The following is a 27857-nucleotide window of genomic DNA, read 5'->3' on the forward strand; positions in this document are numbered from 1 at the left end:
ATGTAATGCGAACTAGTGCTTTGTGGGTGTGGTCTACGTTAATAATGTTTACTTATTTGACAGGCAGTCGATTCAATTGGTGGCACGTTTTTGATATTAATCAGTGGGAAGTGTGTTGTGACGTGTTGGGTTGTGGCCATGATTCATGCATACAGATGTCCGGAAGCCGGCTGTGGCAAGGCGTACTACTCGTCCAATACGCTGGCTTCGCACCTGCGTGTTCACCAGCACCGACCCGAGGAGCTGTGTTGCCCGTTCCCCGAGTGCGGGCGTGCGTTTGGGCGTGCCTGCAAGTTGCGGCTGCATCTGCGACAGCACACTGGCGAGCGGCCCTATGCATGCCCCGTGAGTGGTGCTTTCGTTTCATGATACCCTCAGTGGGAATCAATAGAGGTGTGCAACATTTTCAAATACCAATGCTTCAAATATCGAATAAGGATATGTGCATGCATTTATAAACAAGTTTGGTTATTTTAGCATGTTGGAATATCCCAAGTATACTTTGTAAATGGTAAAAAATTAAACTAATAAGCTTTCATACTAAAAGATTGTGTATTTGGCTCATGTTAACTTGGAAAATTCAGCAATTCTCACTAGCTGTCTGTTCTCGCCAACCTATACCTTATTATATGCTCGTAAACTAAGAGACATGTGACCCTATGCCAGCCGTCACTCGGCGCATCTGTTGTGAAACTCAAGATTGGGGCTGCACAAGAGTGCACCCTCGCTGTTGTCCCCAAACCCGAGCCCCTTGCAAGGCTGGCTTTGCCACACAGCTGAGCCGTACTGCTGCTAAGCATGCTATGCAAGTGAAATTTTGCCAGCAGTACAAAATTATCACAACATTCAGAACAATATCAAACACATATTGTTAGATTAGATCGAAGCAAACGCGAAGAACCCTGTTTGTTGCCGCACAGCCAGCAATATATTCAATTTGTTTTCAATATTCGTACCCTGCCAAATACTCAAAAATTTTTGAACACCTAGTTTTCAAATTGAATATGAATATTAAAAATATAATTCTGCATAATATTCACAATTTGCGAATGTTCGCACTCCCTTACTTTTCAGAGCACAGACTTAAGGGTGGACCCTGCGCTTGAAAACTTTTTTTTAAATTCTTGATCGATTTTGATGAAACTTGCTGAGTTGTCCTTGGTGTCTTTGTTTGTTGGCTTCTCATTATACAACTAATAAATATCGGTCCCCTCGGTTAGCCCCCTTTCTTCTCATTCTTACATAACGAGGGTCTCGAATCTGGCAACATTTATGCCTTCAGGTAGCATGTGCAGTTTTATTGACCAGTTGCCTTCACCCATAAAGATCACGTACTTGTGACGCCTGTGGCAGAAAGGGTGTTCCACATCCGCCATCGCAAAGGTTGGTGAGTGGTGACGCTGGCTAACACTCCCAAGGTTAGTTCTAGTAGTAATACATAAATACCCAAGGAAGTGGATGGGGAAACGGCGCTGCGATAGCTCAATTGGTTAGAGCATCGCACGCGAACACGTGGGATCGTTCCTCACCTGCCGCGAGTTGTTTTTTTTGTCCACTTTGATTGCCATTAATTTATAATTTCTTTAATTCAATTAGTAAGTACAAGTAAGTTCCCCTATGTTGTCTTTGGTATCTTTGTTTGTTGGCTTCTCATGTTGCTGAGTTTAGGTATTTCAATGTGCTAGTTTTAAATATGCATCCAGTTTTCTTGTTGAATAAATTAATTTCCAGAAATTGAAGAAATTCAGCTTTATTGCATAATTTGCTTGCAAGTCAGCTATTTACCAAACAATATTTGGCATAATAAAAATTGACATGCGAAAATAATATGGAACTAACAAAGAGTGCACATTAGCAAGAATGGTGTTCTAACCCAATTTTATATCAAATTAGGATGTTGCAAACTTTAGTGAGAGAAATCCATCTAACTGCTAAAAACAGAAACACCTTTTTAAAATTTTCTTATAAATGCAACAATGTTATTTCATAAATTTGCACTCCACACAGCTTTGCCTTTCTGGAAAAAAACATGAAAATTGCAGTGACAGCACAAGTAGCAGCAGAGATAATGCACCTCCAGTACGGCATCCTAATCAAAATTGTGGTTTTTAGAAAACAACAAAACACATTTTACAGCTGATACAACGCAGTCCACTCATAATGATATCAAGAAGAATGAAAAATCTGATCATTATAACCGATCATCGCTATATCTGGACTGCCGAAAAAGAAAAAAAAGAAGCTGCTGAATGTACCTTCATAGCTCCGACACCAAATTTGCCACTTAGGATAAAAAATTGCCATTGCAGAAAGTAGGCTGTGAAAAATGAAACGTTAATTTATACCTCTAAGCAGCGTGTCAAGCTTTAGGCGCTCTGAAATAGAAATCTGCACTTGCTTTCGCGGGAGTTTCAGGTTCACAACTGCGGTGTGCATCGCGTCCAGCGGCTGCACGAACAGTGGCGGCTATAATTTAGGGTGCATGATATCGGTGGGCGACTCTATCGATGACAGTGCACTTTGCTTGAACGTAGGGGTCGGTGTCAAAGGTGGGCCACTGTCAATACGTATCGTCGTCACTGCTGCTGCTCTCGTCACCTCCGTTGCAGCACGCCGCCGCCTGTCTCGCGACAATGGTCGCTCCGTCAGAGATTCTTTGCAGAACAAGGCAGCACTATCTGCACTCAGAAACTCCTCCATTGAAGCACCACTTATATTATCGCCAGTAGCGATGTGCTCCCAGAGTTCGCCAATGCCAGTGGCTGCTACCGTGTTGGTTTCACACATGGGGGGTTTCGCCCTGGCGCACAAAGTCTGCCGTTTCCTTTGATCGGCATGATAACTGCTTCTAGCTTTCATGATGGTGGTGGCGCTCGTGGTTTTCAGAATCGTTGATATCAACTGTGCAAGCTCGTACTTTGAGTCTTGCGAAATTCGCAGCTTCGCCCCAAGCGACACAGCTTTGCGCTTTTCTGGAGCACCGACCGCAGCATCCGTGGTGCATTTCCGCGCTCGCTGAGGGAGATTGTAGAAAGGGAGCGTAGGTGCAGTTTGCTTTGCGCTGTTCTTTTTTTTTTTCTCTGGATGCTCGCTGGTGACACGGATGTGAAGCAGCTGACACCATCTCATGGTACGCTGCGCCAACTTCCAATGCTCTCCGTGGCTTTCGCAATCGGCGCACTGGTGAGATGCGCTGCGTGGTAACGGCAGCAGATACGAACTCGCATAGGCAAACGTTTTGCCCCATCTCAGTTAGAGGAACTTAGCAACGCGAATTTCATGATTATTCTGCATGGAAAATGCTGCCCAATAGGCAGAATTTTGATCATTATAGCCATTATGCAGTGCATAACGTATCGTTATATATGGGTTGTTTTCTCAGCCCTATGCATAAGTTCATACTCTGAAGTAGACTCATCGTTATAACTGATATATCGTTTTATTTGGTATCTTATAAGTGGACTGCGATTAGTAACTTAGTAACTTGCGATTCGCTGATGGTATTGCCTTGCTTAGTAACTCAGGGGACCAACTGCAATGCATGCTCACTGACCTGGAGAGCCAAAACAGAAGGGTGGGTCTAAAAATTTATCTGCAGAAAACTAAAGTAATGTATAACAGTCTGGGGAGAGAACAGCAGTTTACGATAGGTAGCGAGGCACTGGAAGTGGTAAGGCAATACATCTACTTAGGGCAGGTAGTGACTGCGGATCCGGATCATGAGACTGAAGTAATCAGAAGAATAAGAATGGGCTGGGGTGTGTTTGGCAGGCATTCTCTGATCTTGAAAAGCAGGTTGCCATTATCCCTCAAGAGAAAAGTACAGTGAAACCTCGTTAAACCGTAGTTGGCCGGAGCTTGGAAAAAGTACGTACTAAACGGTAGTACTGTTTAACCGAAATAGCATGCGATTGCCCACTTACCTGTCGAAAACGGAACACGGAGAGAGTGCGATGAAAGGGGAAAAAAACATGCAGTATTTATTCACTTCGCGCGACAAAAATGTTATTTTCGTTTGATGTCGCGGCGGCCTAGCATGGCGACGACAGCGACCTGCCTCAAACTTGCTGAAGCTGCGTGCCAGCTTTTCAGCCAGCTCCCGTTTCTTGGCAAACACTCGCATGGCAGATTCCTCGTTGGCGTTACGTATTCTTCGTGCACGTGCGCAGTAGGGCTGCAGAAGTCCCGGGAGCGCCTTTTTCACTGCCGGGTGCCGCAGTTTGGAATACTTTTCATTTGGAATAGAGTTACGTTATCGCGCCCCTGTTCTCGTCGCGACGATTGCATTCATGAGGCTGACGTAACGCGCAGCTTATGCCACTGTCGGGCCTGAATCGCCCATGCTGTTGCTTTCCGTGTCAACCTCATCACTGTTGCTAGTCAACACTTCGGCAACAACACTGGCAACGATTGCGAAAAGTCGAACCTCGTAGCCGACATGCCTTCGCGGTCACAGCAGTGCTGTCGAGCAACTTCTTTGCATTCCAAATGCCACACATTGTAGTCAACAGCAGATCCCTGTTGCGTGCCAGCGCCGACTTCTTCGTGTCACGTTCGATAGCACGGACAATGTCTAATTTTTCTTCTATGCTGAGCACCCGCCGTCTTTTTTACCCGCACTTCGGAACGACGAGAGTCCTTGCTTGCACGACGTCATAACGCTCTCTGGCACGGCGTCGAAATGAAGTTGATGTTGATGTGGCTTCACGCACAAGCGCACAGGGCGCTTGGAGGCCGTTGTTCCGATCTCTGAGGCTTGTTGTTCTGCCGGGCCGCCCGACGGAGATGGCGCACCGCCGTGTTTGCGCGACGAAACGTTGAAACGCTACGTTTTATCCAATGCGTACGCAATAAGCTGGGAAAATTTATGCAGATACAAAACACATTATGTTCAATGGCCGTTGAGTCGGGGATTTGACTTTACGACTTTTAAAACGAAACTACTGTTTAAGCGGGTACGGTTTAACGAGGTTTTACTGTATAACAGCTGTGTCTTACCAGTACTCACGTACGGGGCAGAAACCTGGAGGCTTACGAAAAGGGTTCTACTCAAATTGAGGACGACGCAACGAGCTATGGAAAGAAGAATGATGGGTGTAACGTTAAGAGATAAGGAAAGAGCAGATTGGGTGAGGGAACAAACGCGAGTTAACCCTTTGAGGGTCGATTTTTTCACCATATGCGACTTCCCAGGGTCGATTTTTTTTTATTGCACATTTCAATTCTTCTTACGGACTTACTTCGAAAAAAATTTACTGCAATTTTTCTAGGGTGACCGTAAAGTGAGAAAAAAATATTTTCTGTTGGTATATATGTGCTCTTCATTCACGAATAACAACAATGAAAAAGGAAATAAACTTATAAGAATTAAAAATTTGATGCATTTTTATACACATAGTTCAAGGCCTTGAAAATGCACACACGAGAATATTTCGCAAGACTCAAATGTTCCTGCTCTTACAATAATATCTAACATGTACATCCATAGCGTAATCGAACTGCATAGGTGCGCGCACTCAAGAAACCTGTGTGGTTGTGTGCCCATCAAAAAAAGCACATGTGACAAACTTCCGCTAATCTTCATCTTATCGCCAACCAGAGGCAATTAGTTTTCGCAAGTGTCAAAAAAATAAAAAAAAAAGCAACGGAAATGCATGCACGACGGCATCCTTCCTATGCGCACCCCTGTGAGCACTAAACGAGCGACAAATAGACGGTTGCCCTTTGAGCGATTAGTTACGAGATGGCCATCAGTTTTGCAAGCGCAAGACGCCGAAACTGCCCGCGAAAACGAAACCCGAACCGCCACCCGCCCGCCCGCGCGCCAATGTGCGAGCAGTACTATATAGTAGACGCGCGGGAGCGAACTAGCGCTAAAACAAACCATGCAACGAAAACCGAGAGAGGGAGGCGCACGAAAAAAATTCCCTGTATTCCCACATAGTGGCAGCACATTACAGAAAAGAAAAAGTTAAAAAATTGGCGTGCTTTTTAAACGTACAGACAGCGCCGTAAATATCCGGCATCGACCATTTTTGGACTTGTTCGCGGCGCCGTACATTTATGTCATTGACCCTCAAAGGGTTAATGACATCTTAGTTGAAATCAAGAAAAAGAAATGGGCATGGGCAGGACATGTAATGAGGAGAGAAGATAACCGATGGTCATTAAGGGTTACGGACTGGATTCCAAGGAAAGGGAAGCGTAGCAGGGGGCGGCAGAAAGTTAGGTGGGCGGATGAGATTAAGAAGTTTGCAGGGACATGGCCACAATTAGCACATGACCGGGGTAGTTGGAGAAGCATGGGAGAGGCGTTTGCCCTGCAGTGGGCGTAACCAGGCTGATGATGATGATGAAGTGGACTGCACTGTATATTGAAAGAGTTTGAAAAAACTGCACTAAAAGCCGTCAGTAGGCACCAGGTATCATTCATGGCCGTTTGGCCATTGCCGGTCGACAACATTGCATGCACTGTGAGTACATTCACTTCAAAAGGATTACACATTTCCGGGCCCTAAATTCTCGCGGCGAGCTCCATCCCAACGCAACTTCACCGCAGATCTTGCAAACCGCAGTTTTGTACGAGACCGCAATCCTGATTGCTCCGTACTAGTTTTGCAGAACCACTGCAAGTATTGCACAAGAACGCCGAGAAGATTGTTCACTGCTGCAAGTTCGACAACAATGTACGAAACAGCAGGCTTCGTGACCGATGCTGTTGCACTATTGACGGTCGGATCTTTAACAAAACGCTGAATCTTTCACTCCGTCATCAGCGTAGATGCTATCTTGTCGAATGCAGCTTGCTCATGTGCTCTAGTCTGATCTACTTCCTCTTCAGTTACGACAGCCATGTCAATTCTTACGCGAGTGGAACAGGGGCGCGATCGGAGATATTTTGTTCGATACGCGTTCTGTTCACTTGCTGCAACGTCACAAAGTTGCAATATGCAAAATTTGTGACAGCGGGGCGGAGAGAGCAGCCAATCAGGAAGCGGTGACCTCCCTGGAAGTTTACTTCCGTCGTTTGTCGTCTGCTTGCAGACAGTATACTACAAAATGAAATGTTTCTCGTCTTCCAAATTAATGAAATCTTTATCTAAAAAAATGTATTTTTTCTTCTCAAGCCTAAACATGTTTTCAAATAGTAGTACGTGTGACTACTGCAATTTATAACTACAGTGGAACCCCGTTCATACGTTTTTCACCGGACCGGGGAAAAAAAAAACGTAACAGCCGGGAAAACACAACAGTGAGGAAAGCTCCGAAAATGAATGAAAAAAGTGCAGCTTCAACTATAGACAATTTATTTCCACAGAGTGCGCTTAGGACTTAAAAAAGTCTAGAATGGTGGCTTGCCGTTTCTTTCGCTCGCTAGAAATCGCCACACGTTTCTCAATAGCCTGGAAGGCCGCATTGCTATCAGCGTCGCTGTGAGGTGCGACGTACCTGCGGAGGAGGTCCAGAGCCGCGACGGCTTCTCCAAAGCTAGGATTTGGCAACTCCCCGGCATCATGCGGCTCGTGCTCCTCGTCGTCACCGCGCCACGCCAATGGCAATGGACGAATGAATATCCGCGGGAAATTTTGCCCTCTTTGGCGTAATCATGCTAACGTGCTAACGATTGTTTAGTATTGCTGCTGAGCGCGCGCGTGCGAGCCCGGTTGCGCGCAGCGCGGCGTGGGAGAAACGTAAACAAGAGAGGAGAGCAGGCCCGATAGGCGGAGCAACGCCACGAGCAAAGTGAACTTCCGGTTTCACTTTAGCTTCACAAAGAGTGACGTCAGGGCCTCTCCCGAGTTTCCTTCCTCCGTGAGTCGACCCGTCTAACAACCATGCGGTGACCGTAATCACAGTGATGATAGTAAGAGCATTTTTCACGAATGGCCACTTAGTGGCAACCTCTCGAACTGGCGTGCGGCTTTTTGCAGCCAGTTCCATAGCCAAGCCCAGCCAAAACTAGTCAAAAGCCAAAATAGCGGTTGGAGCGCAACGCATCATACGGGAACGTTTTCACAGCTACTACGTAACAGCGGGGTTCCTTATACATTGGATCCTATGGAAGCTATGCCGGGACCGGATGAAAACGACGTAGCAGCCGGGAAAACGCAGCAGTGAGGAACGTAACAGCGGGGTGTACTGTGTTACCGTAAAAACCGGACTATAGGTCGGACCGGAATATAGGTCGATCCCCCAACTAACGAATTCTAAAAATGAAAAAAATCTTTTTCAATGGAGAGACACCCTTACCTTGAAACAAATGCGACTCATGCACAATAGTGACAGTATTTATTTAAATGCTGCTTGCCCGTGCACCCGGCCAATTTTTAACAGTATCACGCGGCCATCGACCCGCGTGTTTGTCAGCACCTTATTAACGGCGCTGAGTGGCGAAACAAACGAGATACGCGCATGTGTACACATGCACTTACTTTCGCTATTTCGCCGCTCTGTGCCGTGATGATAAGGTGCTGACAAACACGCGGGTCAGTGGTCGCACGATACTGTTAAAAATTGGCCAGGTGTACGGTACACAGAAGGGCACGAAGTGGGCAAGCGCTACTCCGAATCAGAGCAACGCCTTTGATCAGAGTCGTCCAAACTAGAGTCGGATGACCAGTGCTTCTCGCTGCCCAGTCCAGAGGCGCACACGATCTCTACCGCTTTCAAACGGATGCATTCGGATGTCACAGGCAGTGCAACTCCCGGACGAACTCCGCAACCTTGTCTTCCAGTTCTGCGGTCCGCCCACGATATGACGTTTTCTGTTGGTTTGCTGCTTCTGCCTCCGCCAGTATCGAATGCTCTTTTCGGATACTCCTAATTCGCGCTGTGCCGCGAGGTTGCCGTGGGATTCCGCGCACTTAGTCGCCTTTTTCTTGAAGGTGACGGTGAATTGCCGTCGACTTCCGCTCATTTTGAAACAAAATGTGAAAAAGCAGCCTTTAACCAATGTAACTTTGTGACAGTGTAAACGCAAATAAGCGATGCCACAATGTCACCACGCCGCGCTGCTGCTGATGGCGATAGCGAAGGCGGCTCTTTACTTCATCCGCCCATTGTTGCAAGAGTTCTGAAGTTTTTCCATCTATGTCCGGTATGTAAGATGAGGGTCGACTTTTCGCAGTGGTTTTTTGAAAAAAAGTTCAACTTATATTCCGGTTTTTACAGTAGTTTCTTTGCGTCGTCCCTAGGTGGTGTCGCGCACTGCGAGAAGAAAAAAGAAAAAAAAAACGACGGGAAGAGTGGCGCACTTTTCAAGAGGCAGCGACAACATTCCAGTGGCTCGCTGGCACTGATGATGGGGTCGATTTCTCTGTAGAACCAACGAATTGTTTATTTTGAGAAACGAAAACGACGCCGGAATTCACTTTCTGCCATTTCTTTAAATGCATTTTGCACCGCCACCCGCTCTCCTCCTTCCTCTAGAAACGCCAGTGCAGCAACCTAAGTTCCCAATGGAAGTGCCATTTTCTCGAATTAAACTATGGCTTGGATTCAAACGTGCCATGCCGCAGCCGCCTGTTGGATCCAATCCAATCCACCAGACGTGCCATGTGAAGCCGTATGATCGCTCCAAACTTACCAGCTCCCGTTGGGTTCGGCGCCTAGCAGACAAAATGCTCGGTGGGAGGATGATTGACAGGAGTGTGTCGTCATTTTGGCGTCGCCAAAAACGTGGCCGCGCCCCGCAGCTGGCGACGACGGCGCGGAGTAGGCCAATCGTGCGCGCCGGTAACCGAACGAACGCGCCGAACAACCATCTCTGATCGCACCCCAGGCGTGTGAAAATGCGTGATAGGGGTTGACGTTCGACAGCGGTACATCAGCGGTGAGCTGCCGGGTATCCTGTGCCGATTGTGATGACAAAATCGCTTTCGGAAGTTTCTTGATTTTGCACGTTTCCGCCCGTAACGATTCACGCACTGAAACTTTGTCGGACCTCCTGCGTATCTAGTGTCACACTCGCCAGACTAACCCCTGTATTCAGAAATGCATCTTAATTTGAAGCCCATGCTTGACTTGATATATGACGCCTCATGTGAACGTGCCCAAGACGGTCATTGTGTTTTCTTTGGTGCATTCGCGACGGGTGTCATTTAAATCGAGTCAAGCATGCATTTCAAGTTAAGATGCATTTCTGAATACGGGAGTAACACAAAATGGCAGCTGTTGTCATCGTTTGAACGCTCGTGGTCGTTAGAGCCAATCACTACTTGCTATCTTGGTTACATGCTCAAACTGGCCAATAATAGCATGTGCGGCGCATTTATTTCGCTGTTGTTGTTCTGTGACTGCAGAGCCGGCAATGTTGCTGACCTACCAATAAAGAAAGCCAGGAATGTGAGCTTCGAATGATACCAAAATGGCGGTGGCAGACCGCGTAGTTGAGCTACGTGCGATGAAAATCGGGCACGATTTGTCCCCACTTTATAGGGCAATGCTTGCAGACTCGCATCTTTAGGTCACGATAACTGAAGAAATATGCAGTATTTTGTAACCAAATTTCAGAGATAGGTGCAGAAACGCATCAGAAATGTGGAAATTAAAAATTGCTTACCCGCCATGCCGCGGCGGGTTAGCAGCGACATCCTTTCAGCCAGCCCCCTCTTCTCGGTAAACATCCGCATGAGGCTGATGTAACGTGCAGCATCTGCCACTGTCGGGCTTGAATTGCCCGTGCTTTTGCTTTCCGTGTCGTTCTCAGCACTCTCGTTAGGGGGCACTTCGGCAATAACAGAGGCAACGATGACGAAAAGTCGAACCTCGTAGCCGACGTATTTTCGCGGTCGTAGCAGCACTGCCAAGCAACTTTTCCTCCGCATTCCAAACGCCACACACCGTAGACAATTGTAGAACCCTCTTGCATACCAGTACAGTCTTCTTCGTGCCACGTTCGATAGCATGATGGCCAATTTTTCTTCTATGCTGAGCACCTGGTTTTTGTCCTAGCTTGCACGGTGCCACAGCACAGGCCACAATACACTCCGACTCTGGTACGGCGCCGAAATGATGTTGATGTGGCTTCACCCGTCTAAGCGCCCTCTGCATTTGTGCTTGGAGGCCGTTCTGATCTCTGAGGCGCATTGTTCTGCCGGGTCGACGTGCTGCCGCGATTTTGTGACTAAAAGTGGAAACACCACGTGTTAACTGATACATACGCAATAAGCTGGTATGGTTTATGCGGATACAAAATGCATTATGTTCAATGGCCGCTGAGTCGGTGATTTGACTTTACTACTTTTAAAACGAAACTACGGTTTAAGCGGGTACGGTTTAACAAGGTTTTACTGTACATAGTTTCTCCTGCTTTGTCGGCTGTACCGGGTCGTTCTGCTTACCATGAATGCTGTTGTGCATAGTGTCCGTTGCTCTGTGCAGGCATGTGCCTGGACCTTTGCCAGTGCCAGCAAGCTGACGCGACACATGCGCAAGCACACCGGGGACCGGCGCTACGTGTGCCCGGAGCCCGGATGCGGCAAGGCCTTCATGCGGCCTGAGCACCTGCGCGGTCACTCGGTTGTCCACTCGGGTGGCCGCCCCTTTCCCTGCACACACCCAGGTGAGCATTGTCTCCAACAGAAGGTGCGCTCGACTAACAGTCTACGAGAGAAGCAATGCATTCTTCTGCGCAATAGAGCCTGTCGCGTGAGAACTTGAAAATATGGGTTCTCAGCATTGCATCATCACACTTGTGTCATTGATTGATGCATGATGTGTCGACTCTCCGCTGTCCAGCTTACGGGCATTTATGGCCACCTGACCCAGAAGAACAGGACTGACATGCCTATGCTCTGTGTGTGACCCTCTGTCGGTACATTCTGGGCAAGCAGTGGGGTCTAACTTGACATCTCAGAAACCAACAAACAGATACCAAGGACAGCATAGGGGAAATTATTTGTACTTACCAAAATGAAAAAAAAATTGTATATTAACGGCAATGAAGTTGTATGAAAAAACAACTTGCCACAGCTGGGGAACTATCCCACGTCTTCGGATTACACGTGCAATGCAACATTGATGCCTTTAGATAGCATGTGTGGGTTTTTTGACCAGTTGCCTTCACCCAAAATGGTCATATGCTTGTGATGCCTGTGGCAAAAAGGATTTTCCACATCTGCCGCCAAGGTTTGTGAGTGGTGGCGCTGGCTAACACTCCCAGGGTTAGTTCTCTTAGTAAAACATAAATACCCAAGGAAGTGGATGGGAAACAGTGACGTGGTAGCTCAATTGGTTAGAGCATCGCATGCGTAATGCCAAGACCGTGGGATCATCCTCCACCTGCGGCAAATTGTTTTTTTCATCCACTTTCATTGCCATTAATTTATCAGTTCTTTATTTCAATTGGTAAGTTCAAGTAGTTTCCCCTATGTTGTCACTGGTGTCTTTGTTTGTTGGCTTCTTATGATATAATAAATAAAAATCAGGCCCCTCGGTTAACCCGCTTTATTCTCGTTCATGACATCTAAGATTCTTCTCTGCACCTATCTGGGGGTGTATTGGAACACAAACACACCTGGACATGGTTCACTCCCAGATGTGTAAATTTTGATACCAAAGTAAATGGAATAGTTTTTATGAGTAATTTAAAATAAAAATAACATTTAAAATAATATCAAGAAGAAATAAAGAAAATTAATAAATAAAGAAGTAACTAAATAGACCAAAGCACTTTTCTTTGTTTAAGGGGGGACACGGGTCTTAAAAACAAAAAAATCGTGAAAAAAGTCGAGATTTTGGAAGTGTTATTTTCGAAATCTACAACTAATTTGCTACCTATCTGCCAAGTTTCTCGTTTCTAGAATCAGTATTTCAGGCAAAATAATAATTCGCACAATGATTTCCGGCTGAATTCCAGCCAAAATGAACCCCAAAATGGTGCTTTCTTCCCATCACACAGCTGCCGTTTCACACTCCCTATCGCCACCATCTCGGTCTCGTTTGAAAGAGCCGCCTTCCTGCTTAAGTTTCCTGCCACCACCGCTCAGTTTCGCCCATTGGATGGTGTAAAATAAATCAATAAAGAAAAGCACATTTGTTTCCTATTGGCTGAACGAGCCCACGTGAGAAGACCGCACCACCCGATTGGCGGAGCTGGCTGGTGTCATCTGCTAAGCGAAGCCGGCTTGCGCACTGCCGTTGCGCTGAGATGCCATTTTGAAAAACTGCATGCAGCGACTGAGAAACGCAACAATGCCCAAGTCAGCGAGAAAGTTTCATACGCTGAACAAATTCAGCAAAAAGCTGAAGAAATCGATGGTTGCTAATTTGAAAGGTCGTCGCACTTCCATAAGATGCGGCGAGAGCGATGTAGGGGCTACATCGAGTGGACAAGGCATCGAAGTTGGCAACAACGGCTTGGGTCCAGCGTGTGCGCCAGCTCGCGAAGCCAACAGCGGCCGCATCTGCCATGACACGGTGATGCTGCAGCCTTCCGATGTGGAGCAGAACAGGATTCGCGTCAATGGAACTCGCGTCAATGGCAGCGACGAAGCGGAAATCGGATTGTTTTAACCGAGACGACGGCATGGTCGACAGTGCGCTTGATGAGACGGCATTCATGATTGTCATTTTGGATCTGCAAAACCAGCTTTTGAGGTTTGCAATGCGCACAGCGTGTGATAGCGGCAACGTTGAGTTCAAGAAAGGTGAGAAAGAATACGGCCTCGCTGTGAAACTTACGCTCTCATGTTCCAACTGGAGACATCCCGTCCATGTGGAGCTCGTCGCGCGTAAGCGGCGATCAGATGGTGAACCCGTTCGTTGTAAATATTTTGGCAGCGCGTGCTATGCAGTGCACTGGGAACCAGCAGGCAGCACTTAATGATATTTTTTCGGTGATGAACATTTCCAATCAGGGTCTCCACAAAATGATGTGGCAGAACTACAGTGCAGTCCACTTATAACGATATCGAGAAAGACGAAAAATATGATCGTTATAACCGATGATCGCTATATCTGGACTGCAGTTACCAAAAAAAAAATTTTTTAAACGCGTTTGCGCTCTTTACCTTTGCAGCTCTGAACTCGAATTCACTACTTGCTCTAAAGAATAGATGATGTATACAGTAGGCCGTGAAAAACAAACTTTATTTCTAGCGCCAATGACCGTGTCAAGGATTAGGCGCGCCGAAATAGTCCGAAATCTGCACTTGCTTTTGCGGCAGCTTCAGCTTCACAACCGCAGTGTGCATGGATTCCAGCTGCTGCGCGAACACTGGCGGCAATCCTTTAGCATGCATAAAATCAATTAAGGAGTCGATCGACGACAGTGCACTTTGCGTGGACATCGTGGTCGGGGTCAAGGAGCCACTGTCGATCTCATTGTCACTGTCGCTGATGCCGTCGCCACCGTCGCACAACTTTGCGTCTGTCGAGACAGCACATCTTCGGCGATCGCCTCGTCGGTGACCTCATCGCAGAACGAGGCAGCACTGTCTGCAGTCAAAAACTCCTCCTTCGACACACCACCTGTGTCACCAGTAGGAACGAGCTCCCAGAGCTCGGTTTTGTCAGCGAATTCCACCGGGTCGGTCTCAGCGGGTTGGGGAAGTTCGTCCTTACGCACAAAGCCCGCCTTCTTGAAGCAATTGGTGATGAACCACTGGTAAAGCGCCTCTTCAACATCGGCGTACAAAGGGTCTCTAACCCCTTTTCCGCTGATCGGAATGACCGCTGATAGCTCCTGCCTTCACAATCGCGGTGCTCCCGATTTTCAAGATGGTTGATATCGTTAACTGAACGAGCTCATACTTCTTCACGAGGGCGCTCACCTTGAAGCCGCATCGAGAGTCCTGCAAAATATCAATCTTCGTGTCAAGCGACACAGCTTTGCGCTTTGTCGGCGCCATCTTCGAACTGGGTTGAACCGTTTGTTGCACGCTGCTTCGGTGGCGTCAGCCTGCTATCGCGAGAGAGACGCGGGACGGGCGCCACCGCGCCGCTTTGCTTGTCGCTTCTTTTTTTCTTTCTCTCTCTATCGGAGCGACTGTGGCCGATGCGCATGAAGCAGCTAGCACCATCTTGTGGCGCGCTGCGCCAACGTTGGCTGTGCCTACTCGTGCGCGGGCGGGGCGAGACGCGCTGCGCGGTAATGGCGGCAGATACGAACTTACGGAGGTAAACATCGCCTCGTCTCGACATCGTTCGTTTCAGGGAACTAAGCAACGCAAACGTTACGATTATTTGGCACGGAAAACGCCGTCCAGACTGCAAAATTTTGATCGTTATATCCGATATGTGGTGAATAACCTATCGTTATAAATGGTTTTTTTCCCCATAGACCTAATGCATAAAATGACACTCTCATGTCGACCCATCGTTATAACCGATATATCGTTATATGTGGTATCGTTATAAGTGGACTGCACTGTATGTGAAAAAAAAATTGACCTCTGCAGCAATTCGTGCGGCCGAAGAAGTGATGACCGAAAGTGCGCAGTCGGCTCAGCAACTATACAGTGTGCTGAACTTGGGGAACGCTAACATCATCGCCATATCTTTTGATGGTTCGTGGATGACACGTGGACACTCATCCCAATAGGGGTAGGTGCAGTTGTCGAACTTTTCTCGGGGCTCGTGCTGGACTATGTTGTTTTAAGCAATTGTTGTGCTGGCTGCGAGTGGGGACCAAAGAAGGATGACCCAATGTAAACAGCTTGTAGGGCTAGCCATTTATGCCAAAAGAACACAGACAAGAAGGCTGGAGAAATGGAGGTGCAAGCTGTCCTTCTACTTTCCGAGAGATCCCTCAAGAAAAATGGCCTTCACTACACGACAGTGTTATCTGATGGCGACAGCCGCACTTTTCTTGCTTTGCAAGAGGCTGATGTCTACGGTCACATAAAAATTTAAAAAGAAAATTGTGTTAACCACGTGCAAAAGCGTATGGGCACAGCCCTGTGCAACTTGATCATGAAACACAAGGGGACGAGAACCTTGGTAGCAAAGGAAGGCTCACGGGTGACCTCACAACAAAGTTGAGCACTTACAGTGGTTGGGTGCTGAAATCACACAAAGGAGATGTAGAGGCAACTCGCAAGGCTGTGATGGCGACATATTACCACATTACTTCTAATGATAAAGTCGCTAATCACAGTCTGTGCCCAACAGGCCCAGATTCTTGGTGCCGGCAGAATGCAGCAGCAGCCCGAGGCAAGCCTACTCCCAAACACCGGTATAACTTGCCACCTCACATGTGCAAAGCATTGCTTCCAATTTATGAGCGCCTCTCAGAAAGGAAGCTTCTTGAGTGGTGCCAGAGAAGTAAAACTCAGAACAATAATGAGAGTTGACTTTCCATAATCTGGTCACTCACACCAAAGCAACGCCATGCATCGCTATTCACTGTAGAAGCTGCTGTGGCAGAGGCGGTGATGCGATTCAACGCAGGCAACAGGAGGACATCGGTAGCAATCCTGAACGAGCTCAGCCTGAATGCCAGCCCAATGAGCAACAAACGGATGGCTGAGAAGGACAAACGCAGAGAAAAAGAATGTGCTTGGAGTCATTCCTTGGCCGGCAGTGTTCAAGGGGCACTGAAGAGACGACATTTAAACAGCAGCAGGCAATTAGACTACATTCCTGGTGGTTATTAGGAATGTACGTGTGTAAATATGTGCAAGACATCTGTTAATTTTGATCAAATTTTGTGCTGTTTCTTTTTTGCATTTTTCTCAAAACACAAATTTTTGGCTCCATGCAATATTGAGGCCTCGATATCTCAACACCTAGAACAGTTAGAACTGAAATGATTTTTGCAGAATGAAGTCTAATGTGTACTCTATGAAAGATAGCAAGCGGATTTCTTAACTCTAATTTCAGAAATTAATTATTTTGCTATATTGTGTGCCACATGGTTGCCACATTTAGTAGCCTTACATTCAATGGGCTGTAAAGTATCTATTAATGGCCATAGCAAAAAAATGTTTGCTATGCTTCAATTCTTACTCCTTATGCTATCTAACCATGCCTCACAAATAATTTTGTATTGTGCCATTTATTTTTAATTGAGGCCACAAACAAAGGGAATTAAATGTGAATTACCTTAAGAACTAATTGAGCTACACCAAAACTAAGTGCATAATTGAAATCAGTGCAAAAATATCAATAAGACTGGCGAGTTTGATTAGTAGGGATAGGAAAATAAAGAAGATTATTTATATAGCCTCCCCCCCTGAGGGGGGGAGGCTACCCTCGGATACCAACTTTTTTGTTTATTCAGATATCCTAATGAAAATTTGAGGATAGACTCATAGCAAAAGCATTAGTAGAACTACGAAATTTCATGCAGTATGTTCACTGGTTCTCAAGTTACAGCAACATGTCATAATGGTGCACATGGTTTTCTCATTTCCGGCCTGGAGAATTTTCGAAAGGTGTGGCAACTGTGAAATTCACTGTGATGATTCCCAGATAGATACCTCAGGGCAAGACAGAGCCCTTTCTTTAAATTTCCTTGCTGAAAAATTTTATCAGACCACCGAATTTAGTCTTGGTGATTAAGATTTTATCAATCAAATTTTGACTAAATATCAGAAATCACAGACACAATATATAAAAAGATGGGCTTGTCTTGCCCTCAGAAATTTATTCAGATACACAACAAAAAAAACTTCTGGAAATCTGATAAGCAGTTACAGAGATATGGCTGGAACAAGCAGCCTCACCAGCCAAAAGAGTAATGTTGAGAAAATGAGCTTTGAAAGTTTTGAGCACATATATTGGTGTAAAATGACCCTGCAGCGTAACTGGAGATGTCCTTAGCCACTCTTTTCTTTTGCCGCCTTTCCACCTTCTCTTGCAATCACTTGGCCTTTTTCAAGCGCAGAGAATCTTTCTCGGCTGCCCGTTGAATGGCCAGGTGGCCAGCTGTTAGCCCCACAGATGAACATAGCTCTCGGGTGGCCCTGTGGCAGCCATCATTATATCTTAAAACTGCCTCATACAGTGCTGTCTCCACAGCAATCAGCGACGCATGCTGCTCTTTGGGCATCAGGAACCACAGCATGGAGTGAAATGATTGTGATGCATTCTGCATCTTTTGCTCCCAGGCAGCGTTGCAGAAGAGAAGCCTGTGATAGGCACTCATAAGCAGGTAGCAGTGCTTCTGCAACACAGCCTGGAAGATTTTACTGATGCTTCGGAGGTGGCACTCCGTCACTCTTGCTGGCGTTATGACGACACCACGAGGCTGCACGCACCCTCAGGGCACAAGTCGTGGTGAGGGTCCTCGTCTGTTGATGTCATGTGGTGGTACAATGCCATCACTGCACGCTGCATTGCAGCCACATCGTTGGAATTGTTCCGTAGGGCCCAGCCATAATAGTCGCTCAACTTGTCGATGAGGGCCTTTGTCAGCCTGCCCTTCCCTCCTAAAGCCTTGTCCATACCTGCCAACCCTCCCGATTTGCCCGAGAGACTCCCAATTTTTGACTGAACTTTCCGATTGTATGAGGACTGTCTTATATCTCCTGAAAAGTGGTCTCTGTTGGCGCAATAATTGTTTTTTGCGAAACCGGCACCACAGAATCTACAGCCACATCGTAATCGTCAGCATCACCTACAACGGCCGCACGAGCACCATCGGTATGATCGACTAAGCAGCCGACTATGGTGCCTAGTAAGCCGACCAAAGCCAGAGCCAATGTAGCTCTTGCATTTCATGCATGCCTTCCTCCATGGTGCATCTTGTTGCTGCTGCTTGGTTCTTTATTCTATGCTGCTTGTGTGTATGATTCGTGTTGGCTAGGCCATGTGTGTGCGGTGCACCGTGTAAAGTTACAATCCTCGTGTGCTTGATGCCATGGTGCGATCCTATACTTCTGAATTTCCATGCTTTTTGACATCAAGAAAAGAAGAACATTTTGCATATTGTGTAACGTGTGGATGTGACATCGTGTCTCACGGTGGCAAAGGCGACTTGAAACTGCACATATCCACGGCGCACCACTGAGCAGCAAGACAACATAGTGAACTTTCTCCGGAACAACTGCGACGACAGTGTCATACGTGTGGAGTGCCTGTTTACGGGATTCTTTGTCGAACACGACTTGCCATTAGTGTCGGCGACTACGTTTGGCCTCTTCTACAGAAAATGTTTCCGGAATGCGATGAGGCAAAGCATTGTGGATGTGGACGCAACTCTGAAGAATGCGGAGGTGGCCAACCTGAAATTAATTTCACAGGCATCGCTCTCGAGTCTTCGGTTCTTTATTCAGAGTTTCCCTCAGCTGCTGCCCCGAGATTCCAATGAATCTGTTGAAGACGCTTTAGATGCTCTCGAAGCTGAGTTTGCCACACTACAGGCGTACAGTCTTCAAGAGGACATTCTGAATGGAGAAAGGTGGGACGTGCAGTGGTCTGCGGTTGGAAAAATGAAAAACGCTCATGGAAAACATGTTTCACCGAGTTGCTAAGGTGATGCTCGATTTACTCGTGATACCACATATCAAGGCAGAGTGTGAGAGGATTTTTAGCGCGGCACGAAAAACTAGGACTGAATTCCGCTCGTCAAAGTGCAACGCAACCCTCCAACACTGGCTGCTAGTGAAGGGCCGTCAGTCTGGACCATGTTTTGAGCAAAGCTACTTGGACAAATTTTTGAAGTGAGCAAAGTCTGCTATGCAAGGTCCCTGCAAAAGGACTCATCGAACACTGCCTGAAAGTTTGAAGGAACCCGGGCGAGCGGCAAGCTTCGCCATGTGGGCGAGCTTCATAGAACGCTTCCTTGCACCGAACGTGTGCAGCGTCATGAGTTTCTTAGGGTGCATCGTTGCCGACCACACAACAATCGGCAGGCTAAATGCAACAACGGTCTTGTAAAGACAGTTGAAAAGCGTCTTGTGAAGATGGTAGGAACTTGGAGAGTATGCGAACGGCTGCAAAGATAGACGATGGCAAGTGGAACACACAAAGTGCGCCGGAGATGGAGGAACCGAAGCAGGCGACGGCCAGACGCATTATGCAGGAGACCACTACGTCATCGCATGCAGCAGCCGATGGGAGTCGCAGGCGCCCCCGTGTCCTTGAGGAGCGTCCACTTCGCCCAATCTCAGCTTCGCGTCTCAGCCACAGGAAACTTGAAAGCTCTCGCGAGCCCTCCAATCATGGGCGATTTACGCCTCTCCAGCGCTGCCGCTACGGTGGCGGGGGAAAAAAAGCACAAGAATGCACGAACAAATTAACACCAAAATGGCAGCGCTTGGGGGAGCGGTGGAGTAATGGCGTTCGCGCCAAGTAGGGGTATTTTGAGCGCTCGCTCGCCGCTCGAGGGCTGTTGTGTCGGCAGCGGCAGGCAAGCGGGGGGCCCCGACGGGCGAACGCGCGGCTAGCGCCGGCGCAGTGAAGGAGACACGGAGCTAACTGCTCCCGATGAAAACCGGAACGAAGACTCCGCCGACCTGCGGCTGTTTATTGCTTATAAAGGCTTCACCTGCTAGATGGCACCTCCCGATTGGTCCAAGCTTGTCACATGACAGAAGGGGGGTGCGCCATCTAGCTAAGCAATTACAAAACATACATGTGCGATGACACAGAGATCTGACAGGGGGCGACACTATACTACATCATCCCCCCCTGGAAACAAAGCGAGCATACATTGAAACGCGCACACAAGACGCGCACTTAAGTCCAAAACAATTTCAGTTCATTCCCCCCCCATGTTCACACACGCGCACCAGTTGCACACAAAGCACGCACTTAAGTCCACAAATTCAATCCATCCCCGCCCAAGTCCACACACACGCGCACCAGTCTTGGGCACCAAAATATGGGCAGTCACTCAAACAAAGTCCAACACGGAACACGGCACAAAACTCAATGCACCGCAACAAGGAACACATTTTACCTGTGTGAACGAAAAAATGTGAAGTGCCTCCCAAATGTCACAGCGAGGCCCCTAGCCGTGGCATTTCGAAGACTGCAAAACGCTCTACATTCAAGAAACATAATCGTCAAGCCACGGAGGCCGTTTTTTGACACGATGAGGACGCATGCGTACCTCAGAAGAACTTTGGGGGTTGCGACTCGTTTCGGTCGACTTTAAAGACCCAGTCGTCCCACTACTATTTCCCTCCCCCTGGTTGGACAATTGAATGTGGTTGTCGCGCAAAGCTGGAGAGGGTTGCCCAGGAAGCTCCTCTCGAAGTCCCAACAAGTCCTGGGATGCTACCGATTCCCCCACGGAATCAGAAATGATTGCTGACTGTGTAGCCTCTGAAGCAATACAGTCAGATGCACTACTTAAGTGATGCCTATGAAAGGACGATGTCATGCCAGACGAGTCATCGGAATGACTATCCAGGTTTGAATACGAGTACAAAAAATCTTTATCCGTTGTGGACAATGTACTATGTTTTGAATTATCTACTACTGTGGTTAACTTAGAGGCATTCCACGTCTTCCCATCACTGAGTACAAAAGAGGATGGTCCTACCTGGGCTTTAACTGTACGAGGCGTACTGTACTTAAAAAATCTTTTCTTGGCAAGTTTTACTTTGACGGTGTCTCCCACCTTGATACGAGTTGCCTGAGCACCTCTCAGTTTGTCTACATACTGTTTAGTTTGCTGCTGTTTCTGCGAGACTCTCTCGCGAACTTTACTGTTCTGAACCGCTGTGTGCTTAGGCAACCTGAAGTTGCTAATATCTACCTTTGAACGGGGTTGACGACCATGAAGTAGGAAAGCTGGGGAGAGACCCGTTGTAGCATGTGGCGTAATCCTATAAGAACCCAAGAATTCTGAAATGCTTTTCGAAGCATCTCGACCTTCAAGCCTTGCTACCTGCAGGTGTTCCTTAATGACTCTGTTGAACCTTTCTATTTGACCATTTCCCTGAGGATAATAGTTGGAGGAGAAAAAATGAGCGATTCCTTTTTCCTTTAGGTAATCTTTGAATTGTTTTGAGACAAACTGTGGACCATTGTCTGTAACTATAGAGTCTGGCAATCCTTCACGGCTGAAAGCCCAATCAAGAAGCTTAATGACATCATCTGTGGAGATGGAATTAGTACCAAGTACTTCTGGCCACTTTGAGTAGTAATCAACAAGGGTGACTAGATACCTAGGGTAGGACATGTTTAATGGGCCAATAATGTCCATTCCCAATTTCTGCCAAGGCCCGTTCGGCCATTCGACTGGCTGCAGTGGAGCTACATGAGGCTTTGCAGACTTGTCTGCCAGCTTACATACATGACAATGCTTTACATACTGTTCAACAGTGCTATCCATCTGGGGCCACCAATAGCGTTCACGAAGAAGCTGCTTAGTACGTACTATGCCCTGATGATTTTCATGTGCCAGCTGTAGAAATGTAGGTATTAGGACACTGGGTATTACCACACGATCACCACGCATGAGTAATCCGTCTACAAAGGACAATTCTTCATTTACATGAAAGTAAGCTATTAAAGCATTGTCTATGGCTTTCTTAGAAGGCCAACCTTCTGCTAGGCATTTACTGACCTTCTGAAGCGTCTCATCTGTACTCGTTGCAAGTTGCACCGTTTCCTTGTCAACGACTGATGTGACTAAGGATACTATTTCTTCCTCCTGAACTACATTCTGGGAATCTTTTACTGGAAGTCTAGACAAGGCATCAGCTACTAGATTTTCTGATCCTTTGCAATATTCAATCTGAAAGTTGTAATACAGGAGCCTGGCTGACCATCTTGAAATGCGAAGAGGTCGACGACCTGAGTCGCCAGCGGACAGTAATGCAACTACTGCTTGATGGTCAGTTCGAAGAGTGAACCGTCTACCCCAGAGGTAAACATGCCATTTTTCACATGCGAACAGACATGCTAGCGCTTCACGCTCTCCTACAGAATACTTTCGTTCAGCTACAGACAAAGTTCTAGATGCAAAAGCTACAGTTTCTAGCTTGGAACCATACGGTTGCTGTAACACAGCACCAACACCAACATCAGATGCATCAGTCGTGACTACCACAGGCAATTCAGGGTTGAAAATCTTAATGACAGGGGAACATGTAAGATGAGCTTTCAACTGATTGAAGCTACGTTGTGCGTCATCAGACCAAGCAAAATTTTGCCCTTGCCTGAGCATGAGGCGAAGCGGTTCTACAAGTTCTGCATAATGATCAATGAACTTGGCATAGTAACCAGCTAATCCTAAGAAGGATTGCAATGACTTAATATCTGTAGGAACAGGTGCATTCAGGATTGCCTTTACCTTGCTCTCTGTAGGCGAAATGCCTTCAGCTGAAATTTTATGGCCCAGAAAAGTCAGTTCTCTCACAGAGAAGACACATTTTTCATTCAGTTTCATACCACTGTTTGAAATGCAAAGCAAGACTTCTCTTAAATTAGCATCATGCTCAGGTTTCGTCTGACCCCATACCAAAATGTCATCAAGGTAACAGACAACATTCTTACAATTCTGCAAGATTTGTGACATCATTTTCTGAAACACTGCTGGCGCGGATGCCAAACCAAAACAGACACGCTTGAACCTGAATAAGCCTTCATGAGTTATGAATGTGGTGAGATCTCTACTACCTTCTTCCAGTAACAGCTGGTGGTAAGCAGATGCTAGATCCAGCTTAGAAAAATATGTGGCACCATGAAACATTTGCAATAACTCTTCCACGTGCGGCAAAGGATACCCATCAATGACAATTGCCTTATTCGGTTCTCGGAGGTCAACACAGAGCCGGATGGCTCCATCCTTTTTGCGCACCACGACGAGTGGAGACACCCATTCAGAAGCCTCGACGCGCTCGATGACGTCGCAGTCCTCGAGACGCCGCAGTTCATTTGTCACCTGGTCACGGAGAGCCAGGGGTAGCCTGCGCAATTTGGAAGATACAGGTTTCATACCTTGCCGCCGATGTATTCGGTGCACGAAGTTTTTGACGAGTCCCAACTCGCCACTGAAGAGGTGATCAAAACCCGGAGGCACACTTGTGGGGCTCTGTACTGGAGGAAGCGTAGCCAGGCAGCATGTCAGCGAAGTACCGTCGATTTGTATCCCCAAGCGCTGGATGGCGTCAAGACCCAGCAGTGATGTTCCTGTGGACGTTACATGGAACGTGACTGAGCACGACCTTTGAAGAAACTGGACAGTGGCTTGGAAAAGGCCTTGAATGTCGATGCGTTGCTTGGAGAAATTCCTCAAGTCCACTGCTGCTTTTGACAGTCTGTGCTGTCGACCAAAGTGCTTTTCAAAATCCTCGGCCGTCATCAATGAGACAGACGCGCCTGTGTCCACGAGCAGCCGCATGGCGACGTCGTTAACTACGACCGGGACTTGTAAATCCCTTTTAGCTTCCAAGGTGCTCACCGTCAAGACAGACGCGGACGGCTGTCCTGCGGAAGTTGACGAAGACCGCGTCTCTGCGGAAGAGACGTGCTGGACAGTACGGGTTTTTCGGCATACTGATGCAAAATGACCCAACGTGTGGCAGGCGTTGCACCGCCGGTTCCTTGCGGGGCAATTCCTGTACGTTGCAACATGCTTCGTACTGCCACACCGGTCGCATGAACTATGCTCGAAATTAGGGTCCTTCGCATCCTGTGCTTCATTGCGGGTCCCGGAGGAGCCTCGCGGAAAATGTCGATCATCTGGGCGGCTTCTTGGAAGACGGCGGCCATCTTGGCGGCTCCTCGGAAGAAGTCTGCCATCTTCATGGCCTCCTGCACTACGTCGGCCATCTTGGCGGCTTCCCAGAAGAAGTCGGCCATCGTCATGGCCTCCCGGACTACGTCGGCCATCTTGGCTCGTCGATGGAGCGCCAAGTTGAGCTGCCTCAATTCTTTGTATTTCCTCCGAGCCGAACGCGCGGTTCGCTCGATCTAGGGCTTCTAACGAGCGTCCAATTTCCTCTGCCTTGTCCAAGGTCAGGGTTTCGCCGTGAGCCAACAACTTTTCGCGAACGCTGACGTTCGCTACCCCATGTATGATTTGGTCTCGGACGCGCTCGCCATAGGTTGTGCCGAAGTTGCATTGTACCGCCTTCTCCTTCAATGCGGTCACGAATTCCAGGAATCCTTCTCCGTCGAACTGCTTCCGACTGGTGAATTCGTGCCGTTCCGCCAGGACATTTGTTGACGCGGCGAACAGCCGGTCAAGCCGCTCCAAGAGTCTCGGAAACTCTGACGCTGGCGGGACCGCATCACTTGACGTTGACGCTGCGCCGGTCGACTGCCTTGCTGCTTCACTTGACGGTGACGCTGCGCCGGTTAACTGCCTTGCTGCTTCCTGCTCCTCGTCTGCGAAGTACTTCCGTTGTCCCTCACGCCCGAGAGCGCTGACGAGCGCGGACGCTCGTCGCGCGTCCGTCCAGTCGCCACCGCCGGCCGCTTCGAGGTGGGCCTGAAAAATTTTTTTCCAGCGATACCAAGGGATTAACGGTGGGCCGGGCACTTCAAGAAAAACGGGAAGGTTCGCAGTAAAAGCCATGCCGGGTAGCGTGCAGGAGGCAAGCCGGAGCTCGCCGCAGGAATGGGGCAAGGAAGAACAAGGGGGCGAGTAGGCCTAGGCTCGGAAGCCTCGCGACGCCAAGTGCGTCGGCGGCGTTTGCCTGCCGTGCGGACACGGGAAGGGTCGCTTCACTTACGAAGCTCGTTGGTGTCCCGGGGCTTCGGTCGGAACCGCTGCGGGAATCCCATCCTCGTCGCCAAAAGATGTTGTGTCGGCAGCGGCAGGCAAGCGGGGGGCCCCGACGGGCGAACGCGCGGCTAGCGCCGGCGCAGTGAAGGAGACACGGAGCTAACTGCTCCCGATGAAAACCGGAACGAAGACTCCGCCGACCTGCGGCTGTTTATTGCTTATAAAGGCTTCACCTGCTAGATGGCACCTCCCGATTGGTCCAAGCTTGTCACATGACAGAAGGGGGGTGCGCCATCTAGCTAAGCAATTACAAAACATACATGTGCGATGACACAGAGATCTGACAGGGGGCGACACTATACTACAAGGGCTTCCACAGCTCGTTATAAACTTTATTTGAAATAGTTTCTCGATGAATTAGACGTTGATATTTACAGAAATGGTAGTTTATAAGACATACTGCCCGAATATGTGGCTTTCCAAAATCGACTTTTTCGTGATTTTTCCGTTTTCAAAGGTCGCGTCCCCCCTAAAGGGACACTAAAGGTTAATATTAAATCAATGTGGACTGTTGAAATACCATCCCAGAAACCTCGAAACGCTTGTTTCGTGCAAAGAAGAGACTTATTTTAAGAGAAAATGCGTTCTGAAGCGTCCGTGTAGCTCTAGCGCAGTTCAAATCACCCGCCCTCCGATCGAGGAGTGGTGACGTCATGGTCTCATAGTGACATTGCGCCGTCGGTGAGTAAAACAATGCTACCAGACGGCGCTACGGCTTTTCTGCGCAAAACACAAATGTGTGGCCAGAAACAGAGCTAAGACAGAGCTGACAGCAGCGCGAAAGCGGAACTATGGTGGCTAGCGGAAGGAAAAACGCACGACGATAAAGTGGTTCTTTATTTTATGACGCCAACTTCGATGCTCATTGCAATGAACGACCCTGACAACGACAGATTGACTCGCGATGCTGGGCTCGACTTCAGCAATTTAAGCAGTGATGAACGTGACCTGCTGCTGAGGGCTCACGCTGCCGGCGTGGTTGCGTACTACTGCGACGGCGACTGTATGTCATAGCTGCACATATTGGCACATTTGTAGCTTTTCCTTCGTGAAAACCAAATGCGCACTCACCGCCCCATCTTCGACCTGCAGTTGTTCTTGCGCTTCAGAGGATGCAGGCAAGACCGATGGAACAGCGCTACGGGAAAGCATTGCTTTGAAAGGCACTCCACACGACTTCAGTAAGTTGGCGTTGAACTTGTAATCCTCTGGATGAAAGTGCAGCGAGCACACTATGCGATTTTTTGGCTCTTTGCCAACGCGCTGTGGCAGAGGTACGGCACTTAACCGCTTCAAACGGAGAGGTTCACTCGTTGGCACACAGTGATAAGTAACGTTGGATTCGCCGCTGCAATGCCCTTGGCCAAGTTCTGCGGACCGTTCACGCATCCCACGACATCACATGGACGTGGCATTCTCACTGCTTGTTCCAAATGCAATTTTCGTGAGCCAACAGAACCAGCGCAGCGCGACGTCATAACGAAACAACTGAAACTCCAAAGCGCGCGGCGCAGAGTAGAGCGAAAACGAAACCTTTTGACCACCCATACTACTGAAGGGTAATGTCAAAATGTTATTTTTTCTTAGTATCGAACAGAAGTAGACAAGTAGCATTTTCTTCATCTTATAATCTAATGAAATTATCTTTTTAATACGAGTAGTTCAGTACTAGTGACATAAATTATGATGAGGAGTGCCTTCGTCATCGGGCTAGTACCGGAATGTCGCTGGGGGGGTCTCAAATCATGTCATGCATTTACCTCAATTTCTCGGTTACTGAAGCTCTGTTCGCGATTATATTGACGCCTTAGACGTTCTAGAGCATTGCTTTATCACTTTAACTTGACTTCATAGTAACCTTTAGTGTCTTTCTGAAGGGGCCATCACCAGTTCTGGGCATTTTGAATTAACAAGCACAGTGCATACAATGTGTGCTAACAATCGTGCCTGCAAAGTATTACACCGCTACGTACCGTAAAAAGAGCTGAAGTTTCAAACCAAACACCCTGCGCTCTTCTCGCTGGGGCCGCACTCCTAGCTGGAGAGTTGACGTCAATCGCACAAGTGTGCCTACATAGTTCGCCATGCTACATGCACTTTGGAAGTAATGTTGCATGTGGCTTGAAAGAGCACTGTGGATGTTGCAACTATTTCAAACCTAGCTTGCCTTTGATAAATTCATAGTGCTTTCATGTGCCAAACCAAATAGTGTTTTTGCTAATCT

The 27857-nt window shown here is 47.8% G+C and overlaps 1 protein-coding gene and 1 long non-coding RNA gene across 2 annotated transcripts in view; one reads left to right on the forward strand and one right to left on the reverse strand.

Moving 5' to 3' along the window:
• LOC126516750 (uncharacterized) overlaps positions 1 to 27857 on the forward strand; it is a 105796-nt gene that overhangs the window by 43090 nt on the left and 34849 nt on the right. The window contains exons 5-6 of the mRNA XM_050166849.3: positions 156 to 345; positions 11383 to 11563. Coding sequence (XP_050022806.3) covers positions 156 to 345; positions 11383 to 11563 — 371 coding nt within the window. The remainder of the gene's footprint in view (positions 1 to 155; positions 346 to 11382; positions 11564 to 27857) is intronic.
• Positions 20375 to 25937, reverse strand: LOC140215166 (uncharacterized). Its single transcript, XR_011892089.1, has 2 exons — positions 25581 to 25937; positions 20375 to 25336 (listed from the first exon to the last, which is right to left on the reverse strand). It is a non-coding gene; the product is annotated as an uncharacterized lncRNA (long non-coding RNA).

The sequence above is a fragment of the Dermacentor andersoni genome, chromosome 1 (genome assembly GCF_023375885.2).
Source record: "Dermacentor andersoni chromosome 1, qqDerAnde1_hic_scaffold, whole genome shotgun sequence".
Lineage (NCBI taxonomy): Eukaryota > Metazoa > Arthropoda > Arachnida > Ixodida > Ixodidae > Dermacentor > Dermacentor andersoni.